Here is a 20,116-nt window from a genome sequence, read left to right on the forward strand (position 1 = left end):
GTCACGGATCTTTTTATTTCTGAAAAGACTGGTTTTACAACTTTAAACATAAATTATTTCAAGAATACGTACAATCTAAGGTTTGAAAAATGTGCCCTAAGAAGCTCAAATACTGCTTTGTACACATTTCAGCACCATCACTTACTTAGCAACAGATCTGATACCTCTGATTTCAATCCTACACACAGGGTTCAATTTAGCCTTTCCCTTATTTGTGATTTCTTTCTTTGCCAGTCAGAAACCCAGATCTCATTACCTAAAATATATTTACTTATCTGTTCAATTCTAATACGTAGTTTCAGAATTGCTAACCCACAGCTCTGTGAGAAACACTTTAATTAATAAGATTACAACATTTCTATACAGTTCTTATCTTTAGCCTTACAGTATCCAAAACTGGATTTTGTTATCCGAAATTACTTAAATTATTTCTTTTCCTCCTCACCTCTTTCAGCGTTGACTACATTATTCACTTGTAGCATGTTTCTCTTTCCATTCTGTTTTGGGTTCCCCTCACCTACTGGTTGATTTTAATTGCTTGTTTATCGGGGGAGTATGTGAAAGAAAGCAATACATTTTCTTAAATAAAGTTAACTGATTGATGAGTAGTATGACTTGAAGAAAAAAAGCACTATGCTCTAGAGCACAGGTTAGCAAATTTCTACAAACGGCCAGATAACAATTTCTTCTTTTAGGCTGTGCAGGCCATATAGTCTCTGTAATAACTAGTCAATCATGCTTTTTTTGTGCGAAAGCAACCAGAACTTAACTTTTAACTTTTACATCTTTAAAATAAATATCTGCCTCCACATTCCTTCATTCCTCTGACCTTACCCTGGATATATATCCACATGGCATCTACTTACCCAACTCATAAGCTTACCCTGAAACTCACTGATCTGTGACCACTCTTCCAGCTCCATCCCATGCAAAATTCTTGAATTATCTCTATTCCCATACTTTCCAATTAACACTATAAAATCTCCTTCTTTAAACACATGTCCCAGTGATTATCAGTTCTATAAATAACTTATGTTAGCATCTATCATCTAAGTTACCTAAGCATTGTTTTAACCAAGAAATATCACTATTCCTTTCAGGCCAGATGAACAAATTTACATAGGTGGCCTACTTTTCAGCTCTTCTTCTGATAATTATGCAATCATATAAAATCTTATAGGTAGATATATGGAGATATATGTCAGATCATAAAATTCATTATTCCATAAAAATTAGTGAAAGGGAATAAAGGGAAGGAAGAGAAAATGAGTGAAAATATCAGAGAAGGAGACAGAACATGAGAGACTCCTAACTCTGGGAAATGAACAAGGGGTAGTGGAAAGGGAGGTGGGTGGGGGGTTGGGGTGACTGGGTGACGGGCACTGAGGGGGGCACCTGGCAGGATGAGCACTGGGTATTATGCTACATGTTGGCAAATTGAACTCCAATAAAAAAATAAAATAAATAAAATAAAATTCAGTATTCCATATATTATTCTCTAAATTAAGAGCCTTTATAAAGTAATGAATTTCTAAGAACTGAAGTGATCACAAGATAGTAATGCTATTGTAATGCTAAAAAAGAAAAACTTGGGATCCCTGGGTGGCGCAGTGGTTTGGCGCCTGCCTTTGGCCCAGGGCGCAATCCTGGAGACCCGGGATCGAATCCCACGTCGGGCTCCCGGTGCATGGAGCCTGCTTCTCCCTCTGCCTGTGTCTCTGCCTCTCTCTCTCTCACTGTGTGCCTATCATAAATAAATAAAAATTAAAAAAAAAAAAAGAAAAACTTGAAATCTAGTATTCTTTTCTTCTATAAATGTTTCAGTTCTACCACAAATTTTGCAAAGTTCTTTTCTTTAAAGATTTTATTTGAGGGAGACAGCACATGCACAAAGGAGGGGACAGGGAAGAAGTAGACTCTCCCTGGAGCAGGGAGCCTCACATGGGACTCCGTCCCACCCAGGACTGTGAGATCATGACCTGAGCCAAAGGCAGACACTTAACCGACTGAGCCATCCAGTCCTCCCAAAAGTTAGTTCTTTCATATTCAGTACACATACGCAAACTCAAACAAAAGCTACCACTAACTCAAGAGTTTGTTTTAATTCTTAATTCTAGTACTTCACATATAAAAACATTGTAACATTCGTCTTACTATGACATTTGACTGAAAACCATTTTCCATAAAATCACAGGTGCATTCTGTAATATATGCTGAGTGAATTGTTTTCAATAAACTCATACATTCTAGTCATTTCTAATAACCCTATTGTTTTAAAGACATCAGTAGTAACCTAAATAGTTTTAAGCATTTTAATCTAAGCATCAGGGTTTGATATTCAATAAATGACTCTGAGATACTTCATTACATTACAGATGTCTATTTCAAATAATCTTCATCCAAGTTCTTCTAGGAGACTTAAACAAAATATAATATTTTCATCCCAAAGTCACAGTGTGCCACCTAGTGCCATGTAGAGATTCTGCAGAGGCTTGTTCAATACTAAATGTTTCAATAAAAAGCACAAACATCAGTCTTAAGTGACAGTTTTTATGTTTAACATTCACAGTTTATGATTTACATATATAATTTCTGAAACTTGCTCCTACATTGGGAAAAGGAATTTTTAACCTATCTTTCTGCTAAAGCTAAGAAAATTGAACTAATTTCCACTTTAAGCAACTTTGTTTATAATCTAGTTTCAAATACTATTTATTAAATTTTTATGTTTGTACCTCCACTAAAGTTTCTACTTCTCACATGTTCTTCAAAATCCATCTATAAAAAAAATAATAAAAAATAAAAATAAAAAAAATAAAAATAAACAAAATCCATCTATAATATTACTTGCTCATAAAGTGAAATTCCCTTCTTTTTTAAAATGGTTTTTCAGCTTTCCAAATAATTAAGGAAAGATCCTTTCTTTTAAATTGCCACTACAAAAGCCCTTCATACTTTAAGTAGTACAGACAAGATTACCAGTCATTGAACACCAGGAGTACATTAAAATTCTAAGAGTGGGGCAGCCTGGGTGGCTCGGTGCGTTAGCGCCACCTTCAGCTCAGGGTGTGATCCTGGAGACCCAGGAGTCCCATGTCAGGGTCCCTGCATGGAGCCTGCTTCTCCCTCTGCCTGTGTTTCTGCCTCTCTCTCTGTATGTGGGTCTCTCATGAATAAATAAGTAAAATCTTTTTAAAAAATTTTTTTAAATAAATAAAATTCTAAGAGTGGTTAGCACTTATGTATACTTTTACAAACCCCAAACTTATCTGAGAAACTGAGCAACTGGTACAATTTCCTTAACACAGAATGAGGAACTGGAATTCTATACAGTAACCTACAATAACTTTGTCAGAACTTGTGGATATTTCACATCTTCCTAAAGGTAAAGTAAAACCCTAGATGAACTAAGGCCGTCTAGACTATCACAAGGGACAAAAATAAATTTCAGTCTTATATGGGCTACTTTGTTTTGAGATCTCCGTTAGAACAGATAACAAATCTTAGCAATTCTATCTCCTAAATATATCCTGAAATTATAAATCCACTAATATCATCGTAATCTGAGCCATCATCATGTCAAGCATAACTGATAAAAGCCTCTGTGATGGAGACAAAAATATATTCACCAAAACCACTAGATTTTTGTCCTGTTATAAAGCTAGATAATACTTACTGGTCTCTTGCACACAGATGGCCATGTGGCTAAATTCTGCACATTAAAATATGGCAAAAATAAGGTAAGGCATTTCTAGCCCTGACTTATAAAGAAATTTTCATCCATCACCGTTTATATACTCTCTTTTCTCCCACTTCCTAGCCAGATGCAGAGAATCCCAACACAGAACTCTCTAGAGAATTGAATCAAAAAACAAAAATAGAGTTGGACCCTGAACTACAATGTGAAAGGCTGAATGCTGAATACCTGCATTGAACTATTATGCAAATAGGTAATAAACTTCCCTTCTGGTTATAAAGGGCTGGGTAGTTCAGAACAACCACTTGAGAAAAACTCTAAGAGCTGAACAAAATTTTTTTTTTTTAATCTGCTTAAAGCACAAGAAAAAAAGTGAAGGAAGTAAGCAATTATAGGGCAAGATCAGGGAAAATAAGAAATTTAAAGAGGTGAGGGTTACCTGGGTGGCTCAGTGGTTGGGCATCTACCTTTGGCTCAGGTCGTAATTCCAGGGTCCTAGGATTGAGTCCCGCATTGGGCTCCCCACAGGGAGCCTGCTTCTCCCTCTGTCTATGTTTCTGCCTCTCTATCATGAATAAATAAAATCTTTAAAAAATTTTTTTTAATTTTTTTAAAGACACAAGTCCAGCAATCAGGGCTGCTTTTGCCCCAGAGGCACCTGGCAATTCCAATGGACACAGCTAATATAGAAAAGGTGAGCAGAGTTTGCTAGACTTGCAAAAGAACACAAACAAAATCTGTCCAGGGCCACACCAGGCATTAGGTTGAAACCTGGAAGTTTCATCCCAAGAATAAGGGTAAACTAGAAATAGATTAACCCTCACAAAAAACAGAGCCAATTTTGAATCATTTCAATATCTGACAGGATTAAACTATAACTGCCAGTGTCCCTAGCCATTGCCAAAAACAAAATTAAATTTTATAGGGAATATATTATCATTGTAGGCATCAAAGTATCTATTAAATTATAATATCTGCACCCAATCAAAAGTTACCAGGAACACTGTGAAACATGTCAAATATCTGAAAATCAAGAAAAAAAACAGAAAATAGAAACATACCCACACATGATAAAAATAATGGAGTTATCAAAGATTTTAAGGTGATTCTACTTAATGTGGCCCAGAAAATTAAAGATTGAGGGGCACCTGGGTGGCTCAGTCAGTTAAGTGTCTGACTCCTGATTTTGGCTCAGCTCATGATCAAGCCCTGTGTCAGGCTCCATGCTCAGTAGAGTTTGCTTGTCCCTTCCCCTCTTCGCCCCCTCCCTCAACCCCCTGCTCACATGAGTGCACTCTCTCTCAAATAAATAAAATCTTTTAAAAAACAAAAGAAGTCAGGTAGAGAAAGACAAATACCATACGATTTTATTCATATGAGGAATTTAAGAAACAAAACAAATGAACAAAAGAAGCAAACTGAGTAGTACACAGAATTGCTGAAATCACCATATTATACACTTGAAACTAATATAATGCTATATGTTAACTATGCTAGAATTAAAATAAACTTAAAAAAAAAAGAATGGGAAAAAAAAAGAATGGGAGCTATATCAATACTGAACAAAACAGACTTTAAGGTAATGATTACTACTAGAGATAGAATGATGTTTCATGATAAAAGGTTCATCAACCAGTAAATTATAATAATTCTAAATATGCCTCTAATAACATATAAGGAAAAACTGAAATAGGCAAAAACACTATCATTGTGGAAGATTCTCATAGACCGCCTTAAGAACCTGGCAGAAGAAGTATACAAAAACAGTTCAGCAACAACACAGAAGACTTGAACAACATAATTAACAAACTTGACATATTTGACAGAACAGGAACTCAACATTCAACAATAGTAGAATATACACTCTTTTCAAGTCTATGTTATTTTCCAGACTGTTGACACCATGGGTCATAAAGCAACTCTCACTAGATTTCAAAGAATAGAAAGTCCCAAAGAGAGATAATCAGAAAAATCTTCGTATGTTTGGAAATTAAGCAATATATTTCTAAATAACTTACAAGTAAGTCACATTGGGAATTTTAAAATTTTTTCAATTGAGTCATAATAAAAATATGACGTATCAGTACTTACACAGCAGCCAAAGCCATGCTTAAAGGAAAATGTATAGCCATAAATAATATAATGACAAAAAACTAAAAATCAATGACCTCAGTCTCTATTTAAAGAAGCTAGAAAGAGTAGCATATTAATTCAAAAAAGAAGGAAATAATAAGCAGCAAAGAACAATAAAATACAAGACACATATAACAGTGAAAAACTAATAATAAAATCTAAAATGGGTTATTTTAAAATGCTAATGAAATGCTTATTGAGCAAAAAGAAGAGAGAAGAATAATCAATATGAGGAATAAAAAAGGAACATCGCTACAGATTCTAGAATCTTCAGACTTTAAAAAGATAAATGGATATTATAACTAATACATCAACTTATAATATTTAATAAAATACACAAATTCCTTGAAAATATAATTTATCAAATCTGGCATAAAAGGAAACAAAATCTGAACATTTATTAAAGAAACTGATTCCCACAAAAAGAAAATCCAGAGCCAGATGAGTTTCACTGGTAAATTCTCCAAACCATGTAAGCAAAAAATTACACTAAATTCTTCTAGAAAATAAAAGGAACACAATTCATTTCATAAGGCCTGACTCCACCCTAATATCAGAACCTAACTGGATAATGCAAGCAAAGTAAATTACCAAACTATCTCATGAGTAAAGATATGAAAATAACACACACATGCATATGCACACATAGATTTGTAAATCGAATCCAGGAAGGTATCACAACCAAGTTGAGTTTATTTCAATTATGTAAGTCTAGTTTAACATTTTCAAATCAATTAATATAATTTACCACATAAGCAGAATGAAGGAGTAGAGCCTTATGTTCATCTCAACACATGAAAAAAAAGCACGTGATAAAGACTCTTCACAAACTACAACGAACACCATATTTAATGATATAATGCTGAAAGACACAAGGATGCCTACCATCACCACTTTCATTCAACGCTGTACTGAATGCCCTAGCCTGTGCAATTAGGTGAGAAAAAGGCAGACAGTGAAACCACAAAATTAACCTGGATCAGTTTGTTAAACTAGAAAATACAGAAATGCTCAAAGAATAATAGGGACCTATCATAAGAGCCAGGTTGAAGGAGCTTCCACTGGCTAAAATCTGTGACAATTTGAGCATCAAAATTATGATAGCAACAGATTACAACACTAAATAAAAATATCCAAGAATCTAGATACACAGAGAGTTGGGAGAATGTAAACTTTTTCCTCGTAGTAGATCTTTAATAAATGTCATCATCAAAGAGTGGTGAATGTTTGATGAGGGACAGGGTATTTACATAACCTGAAAGTCTCTCTCAATAAACTACTTACTAATTTTAAAAGAGAAAACACAAAACTGTAAACAGAAAAACCAATACTACATTAACCAAGTGATCAAAGGTAACATGACCAAAAGCAGAACAAACTGGCCATCATCAATCATGTGATACTCTGCCAAAATATACAAAAATCTGGGATCCCTGGGTGGCGCAGTGGTTTAGCGCCTGCCTTTGGCCCAGGGCGTGATCCTGGAGATCCAGGATCGAGTCCCACGTCAGGCTCCCGGTGCATGGAGCCTGCTTCTCCCTCTGCCTATGTCTCTGCCTCTCTCCCTCTCTCTCTCTCTCTGTGACTATCATAAATAAATAAAAATTAAAAAAAAAAAAACAAAATATACAAAAATCTGATTCTAGGGACAAAATATACAAAAATCTGATTCTAGGGTGGCTCAGTTGGTTAAGTGCCCAACTCTTGACCTCAGCATAGGTCTTGATTTCAGGATCATGAGTCCAAGCCTTCCGTCGGGCTTTACACCCTAAGCGCAAATCTTTTCCATTTTACCATTTTGGATAAAAATCTCTGAATCGCACTTCCCTCTTAAACAGAGGCTAATGAAGCAACTTCCTCTTTCCTTGGTACTTCCAGGTTATTGTTATCAAACAACAACTTTTGTACGGTATTACAGTATGCCCTCAGGAGCTATAGAAGTGCGAAGGATGGTTGCCGTAAAATAAATGGGCCCAAAGTGCTTTTCAGATTTTTTGGAGCTCTTTACTTCCTGATGATTATGCAGAACACAAAACCTTAATTCTTAGTTATGTTCTCTTCTTCCCTATCCAGCTATCAGCTTTCAATTCTTATCTTAGAATTATGGGAACGTTACTACTATGGTTCTGGATAAGAAACCCAAGAATTCAAAAAAAAAAAAAAAAAAGAAACCCAAGAATTCTACAAGTACAGTGAATATACATATGCTCATTGTGTGAATTATCTGTTATGGATGACCACAGACATTTTTAATTTACTTTTGGGTTTTGGGCCACATTCCTTAAAGTCACGTTGGCAAACTAGCAGTGCTTTACTACACTTTGCCCATTAGATCTGTTTAAACACAAGACAAATCAATAGAAAATACTATGAAGCTATAATATGAAATAAAAATCTCTGATACTCTAGGGTATCCTGCAAAGATACTAAATGAAAAAGAGATGTAAGGAAGGAAGGACAAAAAAACGAAGGTTAGTGTTTAAGGTATCTGATCACTTACCATCATTCTTTAATTCCCTTGTATGCCAAGAAGCTCATTTACCACATAAACCCCTGGGGTGTGACTCCTACAATAAAATATATATACATATACTCTTAGTCATAACATCGTCAAAAATTATTTATACTTAAAAAGATACAAGTCTCATCACCACAAGTCTGTCATTACATTAAACACCAAAAATATAAAATCACTCCTTTATATTGCCTATTTTTTTAAAGATTTATTTATTTATGATAGAGAGAGAGAGAAAGAAAGAGAGAGAGAGAGAGAGAGAGAGAGAGAGAGAGGCAGAAACACAGGAGGAGGGAGAAGCAGGCTCCATGCCGGGAGCCCGACGCAGGACTCGATCCCGGGACTCCAGGATCACACCCTGGGCCAAAGGCAGGCGCAAAACCGCTGAGCCACCCAGGGATCCCCATATATTGCCTATTTAGACACAATATAGCATGTTTTAAATATTTCATGCTGAACAATACCTCAATTCTCCCCCCACCCCAGATTTTAAGTTAAATAGAAGAAAAACAGTGTTAATTACACAAATAGTCTATGAGATCCCAATCCAGAGATTTTTTTTTTTTACTACCATCTATATAGTGCACACAACACAGGGTATATCCTTACTCAGTTCACAAATATATGCTTAACCAAAACAAAAGTTTCATAAAGTAACGTTTACCCCTGTTGTGTGAGATACATTCTGATATATCCTCATTTTTCAAATGGCCCACTAATGAATGACAATTCAATACACAAAACATAACCTCTTCTTAGGAACTTTCAAAAACTGAGGTTTTATCAGAATATTTTAATTACTATTCCATAAACCTCCACATAGAACAGATCTTACTTTTGTTCATTCCACTCTAGCCACGCTGGCTTCTTTATGTTCCCCAACATGCAGACACACTCCTGCCTCAGGGCTTTATGCTTATTAGACACTTATTTAGACACTCAACATTTACTCCATCTTTGCTCTCATGTCATTTCCTCAGGTGAGACCTTCCCAAACACTCTATCATTGCAACCCATCTAAGTGTGCCTGCCTGGCTCAGTCAGTACAGCATGTAACTCTTAATCTCAGGGTATGAGTTCAAGCCCCATGTTGGGCATAAAGATTACTTTTAAGAATTAAAATAAAATCTTTAAATAAATAAAGCAGCAACCCATTTATCCTGACTCCTACCCCTGACAGTCCCTATTCCACTTCTCCTCTAGAGCATTTATCACTTTATATTATTTACTTAATTGGTATACTCTCCATCTCTGCCTATAAGAACATAAGCTTCATGGTGTTTGTTGGTTTTGTTACTGCTATAGCCTCAGTACCTTGAACAGTGTCTGGCATTGAGTAGGCATTAAATACTTATTTACTAATAAATAAAGCCCATGGTAAAGAACATTTGTTCACCAGGTTGCCTTGCTCTCATTCTCCTACATATTCAAAGCCTTCCAAATGTTCCAGATGAACTCAAAAGTCATCTTCAAAAAGTCTACTCTGACATCCCCAGCTGACAGAGATCTTCTACATCTGAATTCCTAGATCACTTCCTCTGTATTCTTCTAAAAAGTAGGGGAAAACATGATATAGCAGAAAGAGTATATAGAGACATTGAAATAACCAAATCACTGGCTATGCGACCTTGAGAAGTCATTTAATATCTTTGAGTGTTGGTATTCTCATCTATAAAGATGAAGAGTTTTAAAAAGCTATGTCCTCATTTTTCCAAAATAGATAAACAAATAGCTAACAAGAACACGAAAAGATGTTGAACATCATTAATCCTTACAGATATACAAATCACAACCACAATAAGGTACCACTTCATACCCACTAGGATGGATGGCTATAATCCAAAAGACAAACAATAACAAGTATTGGGGAGGTTATGAAAAAATTGGAGGCAACGTATGCTGCTGGTTAGGAATGTAAAACGCTGTAGCTGATTTTGTAAATAGTCTGGCAGTTCCTCAAAAAGTTAAACATAGCTACCATATGACCTAGCAATTCTACTCCTAGGTATATAGCCAAGAGAAATAAAAACATATGTCCACACCAAAATTTGCATACAAATGTTTACAGAAGCATCAATTCACAATACTCAAAAGGTGAAATAATCCAAATGTCCATCAACTGATGGATAAAATAGAATGTGGTGTATCTACACAATAATATATTATTTAGCCGTAAAAAGACATGAAGTTTCTGAAAAAGTCAAAACTCTGAATCATAGACAGGGAAAAGATCGAGTGCTATAGAAGTTAGGGAGAAGGAAGGATAAACAGGCAGGACACAGAGAATGTTCACGGTGGTAAAATATTCTATATGATACTATAATGGTGGATACAGTACATGTCATTACACATTTTTCCAAACCCATAAACACAACACCTAGAGTAATCTACAGACTTGGGTGTGATAGGGACTTGTCAATGTAAGATAACTCAATTGGTAGGGTATGTTGATAAAGGGGAGCTAAACATAAGTAGAGGCAGGAAGGATATGGGAAGTCTCTGTACTTTCCTCTCAATTTAAATGCTAATGGCAGATTAAAACCTGTAGATACGGTTTGGCTTTAGGAGTCTGGTGCAGGGACCCCTGGGTGGCGCAGCAGTTTAAGTGCCTGCCTTTGGATCCCGGGTCTCCAGGGATCGAATCCCATGTCCGGCTCCCGGTGCATGAAGCCTGCTTCTCCCTCTGCCTGTGTCTCTGCCTCTCTTTCTCTCTCTGTGTGTGTGACTATCATAAATAAAAAAATTAAAAAAAAAACAAATAAATAAATGAAAAAAAAGGAGCCTGGTGCATTGGGGTGACTGTTTGGCCTCACCAAGAGGACGTTCCATGCCAGCCAGGCAGCTGCACTCCTCTCTTGGATGAACAACGGCAAATGAAAGAGCAATACCAAGCTTTGGGAACATAAAGCTGCAAGGAAGCAGAAGAGGACACGGAGTGTAGTTATGACAAGCCTGGGCCACGGACCAGGACTCTGGGATCACGCTCTGAGCTGAAGGCAGATGCTCAACCACTGAGCTATCCAGGTGCCCCTGTAGGGTGGCTTTAATAAGACATTTTCTTTAATTGCTGTTAGATCTCTAGATAGGAAATATGTTTAAATATACAAAATGTGCATTCTTTGTCTTCAGTTTCTGAAATGTGAATTCTAGTTGTACAGTTAAAAGAAAAGTGTGACCCTAAAACTGCTCTAAAAAAAATAAAGTGACAAAAAAAGGGAGTTCTGTTACATGCTACAACGTGAACACTGAAAACATGCTAAATGGAAGAAGCCAGACACAAAAGACCACATATTACATGATTCTGTTAATATGAAATGCCAGAATAGACAAATCCACAGAGAAAAAAAATGTAGATGAGTGGATGCCTAGGGCTGGTACAGAAGGAAGTAGGATGGAGGTGAGAGGGAGGTCAAGAATGGGGAATGGCTGTTAGGGGGTTTCATATTGGGGTTTTGAAAACATTCTAAAGTTAATAGTGATGATGGTTACACAAACCTGTGAATACACTAAAAACCACTGAAGTATACACTTTAATGGCTGAATTTTATGGTATCTGAGATATATCTTAATAAAGCTATTAAAAAAAAACTAATACCTAATCCAGAACTCCCAAAATTTCAGGCATTCGGTTACTCCTTTCATATTTGTCATGACTACCATCCATACTATTATTTATATAACATTTTTCCTAAATAAAACTTTTACTTCCACTGTAAAAGAAAACGTGTAACACTACCATAAACAAAAAATCAGTTAATATAAAAAAATAGATATGGCAAATATTGGCAGTGCTACCCAAATAAATTTGAGAAACTCTAGGTTACTGCAAAACAATGGGCAAACAGAAAATGGAGCACGCGTCCGTGCGTGCGCACACACACAAGAAAACAAGTCAGTAAACAGAGCAGACACTAGGATTGACTGGGCCAGAGATTTCAAAATAAGCTCTTGCCAGTGAGAAACTGAAGTCTCACGTGTCCTAGCCTGCCCTATAGTCCCAGAAAGTCTACAGAGACACCTGAGAGTCCTACAAATGATAATGGGAAGATTGGCTCAATTGCCAAGAAAGGACTGCCTCTCTTCTTTACCTGGGTTTAGGTACATAGGTTCTGAAAAGGCAAGAAGTAAATGGCAGACCCCAAACAGTGAGAAGTCTGCTAGGAACTCTACTCTAAAAAATATAGGCCCATCCAACAGAAACCAGAATTGTTCTCACATTTGCTAATAAATCCCAGAAAAACTGGGCTTGGCCATCTCCAATGCTCACAAAATCTATCACTCATGTTCTTGCATTTTCTGAAATTGAAGAAAAATCAAATATTTCCCTGAGTCTGGTACTTAAACAATGCCATTGTCGGCATACTCAAAAACTACCTGTAATTGTTCATGTCTTTGCTAAGTGGAAAATAAATGTATTATGGTAAAATAAGAACTTTGAAGAACAAGAGAGACATTTTTATAATGCTAAGCTGTTTAATGAAGTTTTCCATTCTGATCACTCCCATGAATAAATCAATCAGAGGCATTTACCCTTCTGTGTACTTGGCATGCCTCTCTGAAAATACCAAATTACCTTTCTTTTGCAATACTATATTATATAGGCCTAACACAAACTGAAATCTTTACAAATGAAATATGTCTGAGATTTGCTTCAAACCAATGAAGGGGGGTTAGCTTTTATGAGACAAGATTGTGCATGCGTACGTAATTACTGAAATAGACTGGTAATAGCAATTAATTCTACTATCCTAATCCACATGCTTTCAAAATGTATAATGAACTTACTGATGTGGGAAGCAAAGGCAAAAGAAAAATTAAATTTCCTTCCTACCTACACCCCATTAACAAGTCCTGGAAACTGGCAGAGTGACATTCCTCTAGGGACTCAGCTGCCTCTACATTAATACTTAGCTAAGGGCAAAAGGCAATCTTAGCCTGACCCCCAGGATCTCTAAGTCTACTTCAACATATAAAGATTTCTTTGAAAACTTCCTTTATTTCTATTCCGTGATACATGTTGGCAATCATCCCCCCCATTTGACCCACTGATATACATCTGAAGGGTCTCGCGACTGTTTACTAGACAGCAATAAATGACCTTTCACCAACAATAGCTGGCCCCTCAAGGTCCTGGAAACCTTGCTTCCAAAATTCCTTAGAGTCTTACGCTTTCCTTAACCCCCTCCCAACTTGGAAGTATATATAATGGGCCACTCCTCATGATCCTGGTGCAGCTCTTTCTGCCCACAGATCCTGTCCCTGTGCTTTAATAAAACCGCCTTTTTGCACCAAAGACGCCTCAAGAATCTTTTTTTGGCCATCAGCTTCGAACCCTAACATCTTTCCTACATCACTTGCTACTTTAAGAAATTATTAAAAAGTAGTCATTATTTTAGCAAAACTTCGTGAAATTGTTAGTATTTCATGTCCAGAATAAAGTCTTTCTATATATCACTTCCTCCTAAGAATTTTTTAAGGTGGCTCCACCAGTGAACTGCAGGTCTTTTGCTGTTTATATTTGATAAGATCTACTACCAAAGCCATCCACGCATAAAACTGAAAACGGATTTTTATTAATTACTTGATCTGTTATTCATGCCATTTGCAGTTCTCACTCCTACAATTTTAGAAATGCCAATTTCACAATAGATATCAGATTGCACCATTAAAGAATTCTGTTTAACTTCCCACTATATACCCCCACCACTTTTTTTAAAAAAAAGATTTATTTTTATTTATTTATGATAGACATAGAGAGAGAGAGAGGCAGAGACACAGGAGGAGGGAGAAGCAGGCTCCATGCCGGGAGCCCGACGCGGGACTCGATCCCAAGACTCCAGGATCATGCCCTGGGCCAAAGGCAGGCGCGAAACCGCCGAGCCACCCAGGGATTCCCCTCCCCCCCCCCAACCACCACTTTCTAAATGTTTAAAGAATGTTCACTTGTGACTCCCAAATAATTTTGTTTCTCCTTTAAAATTAGGATGAGTTGTGGTTAGTTATAAAGATGAAAGAAAGGGCGGAATCTCAAGCCCCTTCATCTTATCTTTAAAACATTCTTGTGAAGTGGTTAAATGAAGTGATATTAACATTAATATCAAATCAACCTTTTAGTGATTCTTAAGTATCTATGAAGCCTTAAGAACATCTTTGAAGTCTATGTTTAAAACACTATATCCTGGGACCCCTGGGTGGCTCAGTGGTTGAGTGTCTGCCTTCCCCCAGGGCATGAACCTCACGAGTTTCCAGGATCGAGTCGCATGTCAGGCTCCCTGCATGGAGCCTGCTTCTCCCTCTGCCTGTGTCTCTGCCTCTCTCTCTCTCTCTGTGTGACTATCATAAATAAATAAAAATTAAAAAAAAAAAAAACTGCAGGGCAGCCGGGGTGGCTGAGCAGTTGAGCATCTGTCTTTGGCCCAGGGCATGATCCTGGGGTCCCAAGATTGAGTCTCACCTCGGGCTCCCTGCATGGAGCCTGCTTCTCCCTCTGCCTGGGTCTCTGCCTCTTTCTCGTGTGTTTCTCATGAACAAATAAATAAAATCATAAAAAAATAAAATAAAAAAATTATAAACTGCAGCACAAGAGAGTGGGGAGAAGAGGTAAGCATTTGCTGAGTGCTTACTACGGGGGACGAGCAGCTCTAATGCTTTACAGACACCTCATTTACTTGCTATCAACAAATTGATGAGGTGAATATTATCTCCATTTTACAGAAGAGTAAACCAAGGTTCAGAAAAATTAGTCTCCAAAGGTCAAGCAGTGAGGCTGGGATTCAAAGTTGGGTCAATCTGCCTTCAAAGGCATCATTATCACACTTCCTCCCACAAAGAAACTTTCCAAATAATATTAAAAATTGACTCTTAGGGATCCCTGGGTGGCGCAGCGGTTTAGCGCCTGCCTTTGGCCCAGGGCACGATCCTGGAGACCCGGGATCGAGTCCCACGTCGGGCTCCCGGTGCATGGAGCCTGCTTCTCCCTCTGCCTGTGTCTCTGCCTCTCTCTCTCTCTCTCTGTGTGTGTGTGACTATCATGAATAAATAAAAATTAAAAAAAATTAAAAAAAAAAAAAAGAAAAAGAAAAAAATTGACTCTTAGGGATCCCTGGGTGGCGCAGCGGTTTCGTCCCTGCCTTCGGTCCAGGGCGTGATCCTGGAGACCCGGGATCGAGTCCCACATCAGGCCCCTACATGGAGCCTGCTTCTCCCTCTGCCTGTGTCTCTCCCTCTCTCTTTCTGTGTGTCTCTCATGAATAAATCAATATAATCTTTAAAAAAAATTTGACTCTTTAATTACTTAAAATATTAATTCCTAAAAAATGAAACCCTGCCATTCCTTAACGCCGTGGATGGAAGCAAAGTCAGTCAGAGACACACAAACGCCACCTGGTTTCACTCACGTGTGGGATTTGAGAAGCAAAACAGATGAACAGGGAGGGGAAGGGAGACAAGATTAAGCCAGAAAGGGCGGCAAATCCTGAAGCGCTCGCACCTACGGGGACACGTGGGCGCCGCCGCGGGCCGGGGGCAGCGCCGAGCGGCCGGACGCTGCCCCCGACGTGACCTCCCTCGGGTCTGCGGATCTTGAGAGAAAACCCAGGCAGTCGCCGCAGCCTGTCAGATCGCTTCCGGGGGGGCGTACGCGGACCTTCCCGACGCGCGCACCTCGAGCGCCCTCGGCCGCCGCCCCCTGAGGCGAGCGTCACGCCCCCGCCCGCGGCTGCACCACGACGGGCCGGAGCCGCGGGGGCCGGGGGGCCGCGACGTGCGGCACAAAGCCCGGCTCGCGGGGGGGAGCAGGGCCGCCCCGGGCCGGAGGGCGCGCACAGGGCCCGCGGGGACCAGGCCTCCGGGACGCGTCTCGCGGCGGCGGCGGCGGCGGCGGCGGCGGCGGCGGCGGCGGGCACCTGCGCGGGGCGGCCGGCGGCGGCGTCCTCGGGGCCCGCCCCCCGCACGGTCCGCGCCCTCCGGCCCGCGGGAGCCCGCCCGCCGCCGCCCCGGCCTCCGGAGGGAGCCCCGGGCCCGCCCGAGCGGCAGCCATCCCCTCCCCCGCCCCGCCCGAACGCCAGGTGAGGGACGCCGGGGAAGGGGAGCGCCGCCGCCATCTTGCCCCTGGGACCCCGCGACACACCCAGCCGGCCCGCGCCCCCGCCGCGCCCTCCCCGCCCTGCGCGCCGCGGGCCCGCGCGGACACTCACCCCCGGCCGCCCGGCGCAGTTCGGGGCGGCTCCGAGCGTCCCGCCGGGAAAGGGGCGGGGCGGGGGCGGGGCGGTGGCCCGCGCACCACGTGACGCCAGCCGGGCCGCGAGGCTCGGAGCCCCTGGCGCGGCTGTCAGTGCGCCGGCGCGGGCGGAGGCGGGAGGCGGGAGGCGGAGGCGGGAGGCGGAGGCGGAGGAGGCTGCGCCGCCGGGTGCTGCTTCGCGGCCGCCGCCGCCGCTGCTCCGCCGGGTGCTGCTGCTCCGCCGGGTGCTGCTCCGCGGCCGCCGCTGCTGCTCCTCCGCCTGCTGCTCCGCCGCGCCGCCGCTGCTGCCGCTCGGCTCAGCCTCCTCCTCGCCGTGCTGCGCTGGCTCCGCTGCTGCCGGCCGCCCCCTGGGGTTCGCCCCTCCCCCGCGCCAGCTCCCCGCCGGCGAGCCCCACGACGCGCGACCTCGAGGTCCGCCTCGCAAAACCCTGTCGGTGCGCAAACGCAGCGGGAGGCCTGCGGGCTTGGGCGGCGGCCCCGCCTGTCCCCGTGCGGGTTCGGGGGCGCGAGCACGGACCCCGGGGAGACGGGGACAGTCACGGCCCTGAACCCAGCAGGAAACTCCGCGCCCCCCAGTCCACGCACGGCCGCCGCCACTTGTCTGCGGACGGCGGCTCCCCTCCCGCCCCTCCCCCGCGCCCACGCTCGCGGGGCCCCCTGACGCCGCTCGGCTGCGGCTGGGACCCGGCGGCCGCGCGGTTCATCCCAGGTGCTGCGGGCTGCCCCGCTGCTGCCGCTCTCGCCCCGCCGCGCCGCGCCCCGCGCCCTCGCTCGCGGCCCCGGCTGCCCCGCGGCGCACCCGCGCCTCGCCGCCACGCCCTCAGCCGCGAGTCCCGAGCCGGAGCGCCCGGTGCCCGGCCCGGATCTGGCCCAGCGCCCTGCGGAGCCGGGGTGGGTGCCAAGGCCGGTCGGGCTCCCCCAGCTGCAGCCGCTGGGAACGCTCAGCGTGACCCGACGGAGTTCCTGGGTTCGTGGTCACCTCGCTTCGGGGACTCTTCCTCCCCTGCCCTCCCTCACTAGCCCCTGTTCACCTTTCTGGAGGCCTCTCTTCGGTGTGGGTACCCTCAGGGTAGGGGCAAGCCCTCCTTTTCCACCGGACACTCTCCCTCTGGGTGCTTGCGTTTTACCTACTCTCAGTTAGCATCTCTCTGCCTCAGACGTCCCAGCTTCTCTGTCCAGGCCTGATCTCTGCTCCTGAGCCCCAGATCCAAAGGGTTAAGCACCCGGATACGGATACCTCCACTTGACCCTCTCAAAACCCAGCCCGTTATCTTACTTACAGACGTGTAAGACAGCCTCGTGGGAGATGATTTACACACCACACCACTCACCTACTTAAAGTGATGGGTTTTAATACATTCACAGTATTGTGCAACCATTGCTACAATTAATTTCTGACTGTTTTCATCACCCCCGAAAGAAACCTTATACTCATTAGTAGTGACTTGCCCATTTTTCCCCTCAATTCCCTATTCTGGACTTTTCGTGTAAAGGGAATCATGTAATATGCAGCATTTTGTGATTGAACCTCTTTCAGCATAATATTTTCATATATCAATACTCCAATCATTTTGGAGGGACATATCACGTTGGATTTATCCATTCATCAGTTAAAGGACATTTAGGTTATCTCCACTTTTGCATTATTATGAATAATGTTGCTATGAGCATTTGTATGTGAGTTTTTAGGTGGACATATGTTTTCATTTCTCTTGGGTACATACCTAGGAGTGGAACTGGGTCATACGGTAGCTCTGTGTTTAACTTTTTAAAAAATTACCAGACTACTTACAAAACCAGCTGCACCATTTTACATTCCTACCAGCAGTCAATGAGGGTTCCAATCTCTCCACATCTTTCCCAGCCCTTGTATTGTCTGTCTTTTGGATGACAGCCATCTTCGTGGGTATAAAAAGTGGTTGTGATTTTTATTTTCCTAATGACTAATGACATTCAACAGCTATTCATGGGCTTATTGGCCATTTGTGTATGTCTGGAGAAATGTATTCAAATCCTTTGCCCATTTTTAAGTGGGTTACCACTCAACTTTTGCCACAAAGTCTGTTTCAGTTATTGATCTGCCAAATATTCTGGTGCCCAGGTTTAGTTATGCCACATGCCCAGGACCCAGTGAGTGAAGGAGAAACTGGGTCCCCTTGAGGAAGGACACTGCAATATTGTCACAACTATATACTATAAATATTTCCCTGAGCCTTTCCCAAAGGAACCTGTAACTATTAACAAGGCGAGTGTGCACTGAGGAAGGGGACATAGCCAAACTTTTTGAAAGATTATTAGATACTGCTCTGAATTTATGCACATCCTCAGGGACCTGCTGTACTCTGCCACATGTTAGTAATGACAATCAAAAGGACTGTAGAGTAAGTTGTCAACTTCACAAGCATTAGGCAGCTTAGATTAAGCTGAATAGATTTAGAGCTTTGGGTGATCAAATAATAAGTTAAATTTATATCCCAGTCCCTCACCCAGAAGGCTCAATGGCTTATGTAGACACATGCTGAGGCAATTTCTAGGTCCTAAATGCATATTTGGACTAGGCGTACTTGGCAACTGGCAGCTTTTCTGCACTGGCTCCCTGACTCATAATGAGAGGACTACTGTGGTAGGTAGATCCAAGTGGAAGCCCCTGGAACTGCCCTTCTCTAACAAAATAGTAAGCCAAAAGTAATACCACATCCCTGAACTGCAGGAATTAGTGCCACCATGAAAGATTTGATGGATGCAGGAATGATGATTCTCATCACACCTCTAACTCCTACGTTTGATAATTACAAAACTAAATGGTGACTTCACTTGCAGCTTCTGATCCAGATATGGTCTTTGCTAGAAGAAATCAACGTCGTCGTGCCATCTAGTATACAGCTATTATTTGACAAATCATTTTCCCCTCATATTAATTCGCACGGATAATGAGAAACAGCAAAGTTTCACTTGTCAGCAATATACTTTTACAATCTTACTCCAGCGTCCTGTCAACTCTTAAACTGTTGTCACAGTATAGCCCACAGTGATCTTGACCTCCTAGATATCCCACAGAACATCACTCTGATCTACATTGATAACACCATGCTGATTGGTGAACAGGAAGCAGCAACCATTCTTAGTAAGACACGTGAATGCCAGAGTCACAAAAATTCAGTGAAAGGATTGTTGCAATAACTCTCTGTAGCAGTGGTTTTCAACCAGAGGCAATCTTTTCCCCTCAGGGACATTTAACAGGAAATACCTAGAGAGATTTTTGGTTGTCACAAATAGGAGTAAAGGAGTTAGTGGCTACCTGCATCTAGTGGGCAGAAGTCAAAGATGCTGCTAAATATCTTGAAGTGCACAGGACAGCTCCCCATAACCAATAAATATGAAGCTCAAATGTCAAGATTAGGTCAAGAATCCTGTCCTCAAAATGAAAGACAAGTTTCTGTACCTTGCACATCCTAATAGAGGATGTCTTGGTGGGCCTCTTTGGATTTTGGAGGCAACATATACCACATTTGGGTATATTTCCCTGGCTCAT

At 41.8% G+C, this 20,116-nt stretch overlaps 1 protein-coding gene across 6 annotated transcripts in view; it reads right to left on the reverse strand.

Annotated features, from left to right (window-relative positions):
• Positions 1-16,597, reverse strand: part of SCAPER (S-phase cyclin A associated protein in the ER) — a 433,964-nt gene extending 417,367 nt beyond the window's left edge. For all 6 annotated transcript variants that reach the window (XM_055319784.1, XM_055319782.1, XM_055319779.1 and 3 more), the window contains exons 1-2: positions 16,541-16,597; positions 8,331-8,397 (exon numbers count right to left, since the gene is read on the reverse strand). In XM_055319784.1, the coding sequence (XP_055175759.1) occupies positions 8,331-8,336 (6 nt within the window). In that variant the 5' untranslated portion in view covers positions 8,337-8,397; positions 16,541-16,597. The remainder of the gene's footprint in view (positions 1-8,330; positions 8,398-16,540) is intronic.
• Positions 16,598-20,116: the final 3,519 nt, after the last annotated feature.

Source organism: Nyctereutes procyonoides, unplaced genomic scaffold (assembly GCF_905146905.1).
Source record: "Nyctereutes procyonoides isolate TBG_1078 unplaced genomic scaffold, NYPRO_anot_genome, whole genome shotgun sequence".
In the NCBI taxonomy this organism is placed as follows: domain Eukaryota; kingdom Metazoa; phylum Chordata; class Mammalia; order Carnivora; family Canidae; genus Nyctereutes; species Nyctereutes procyonoides.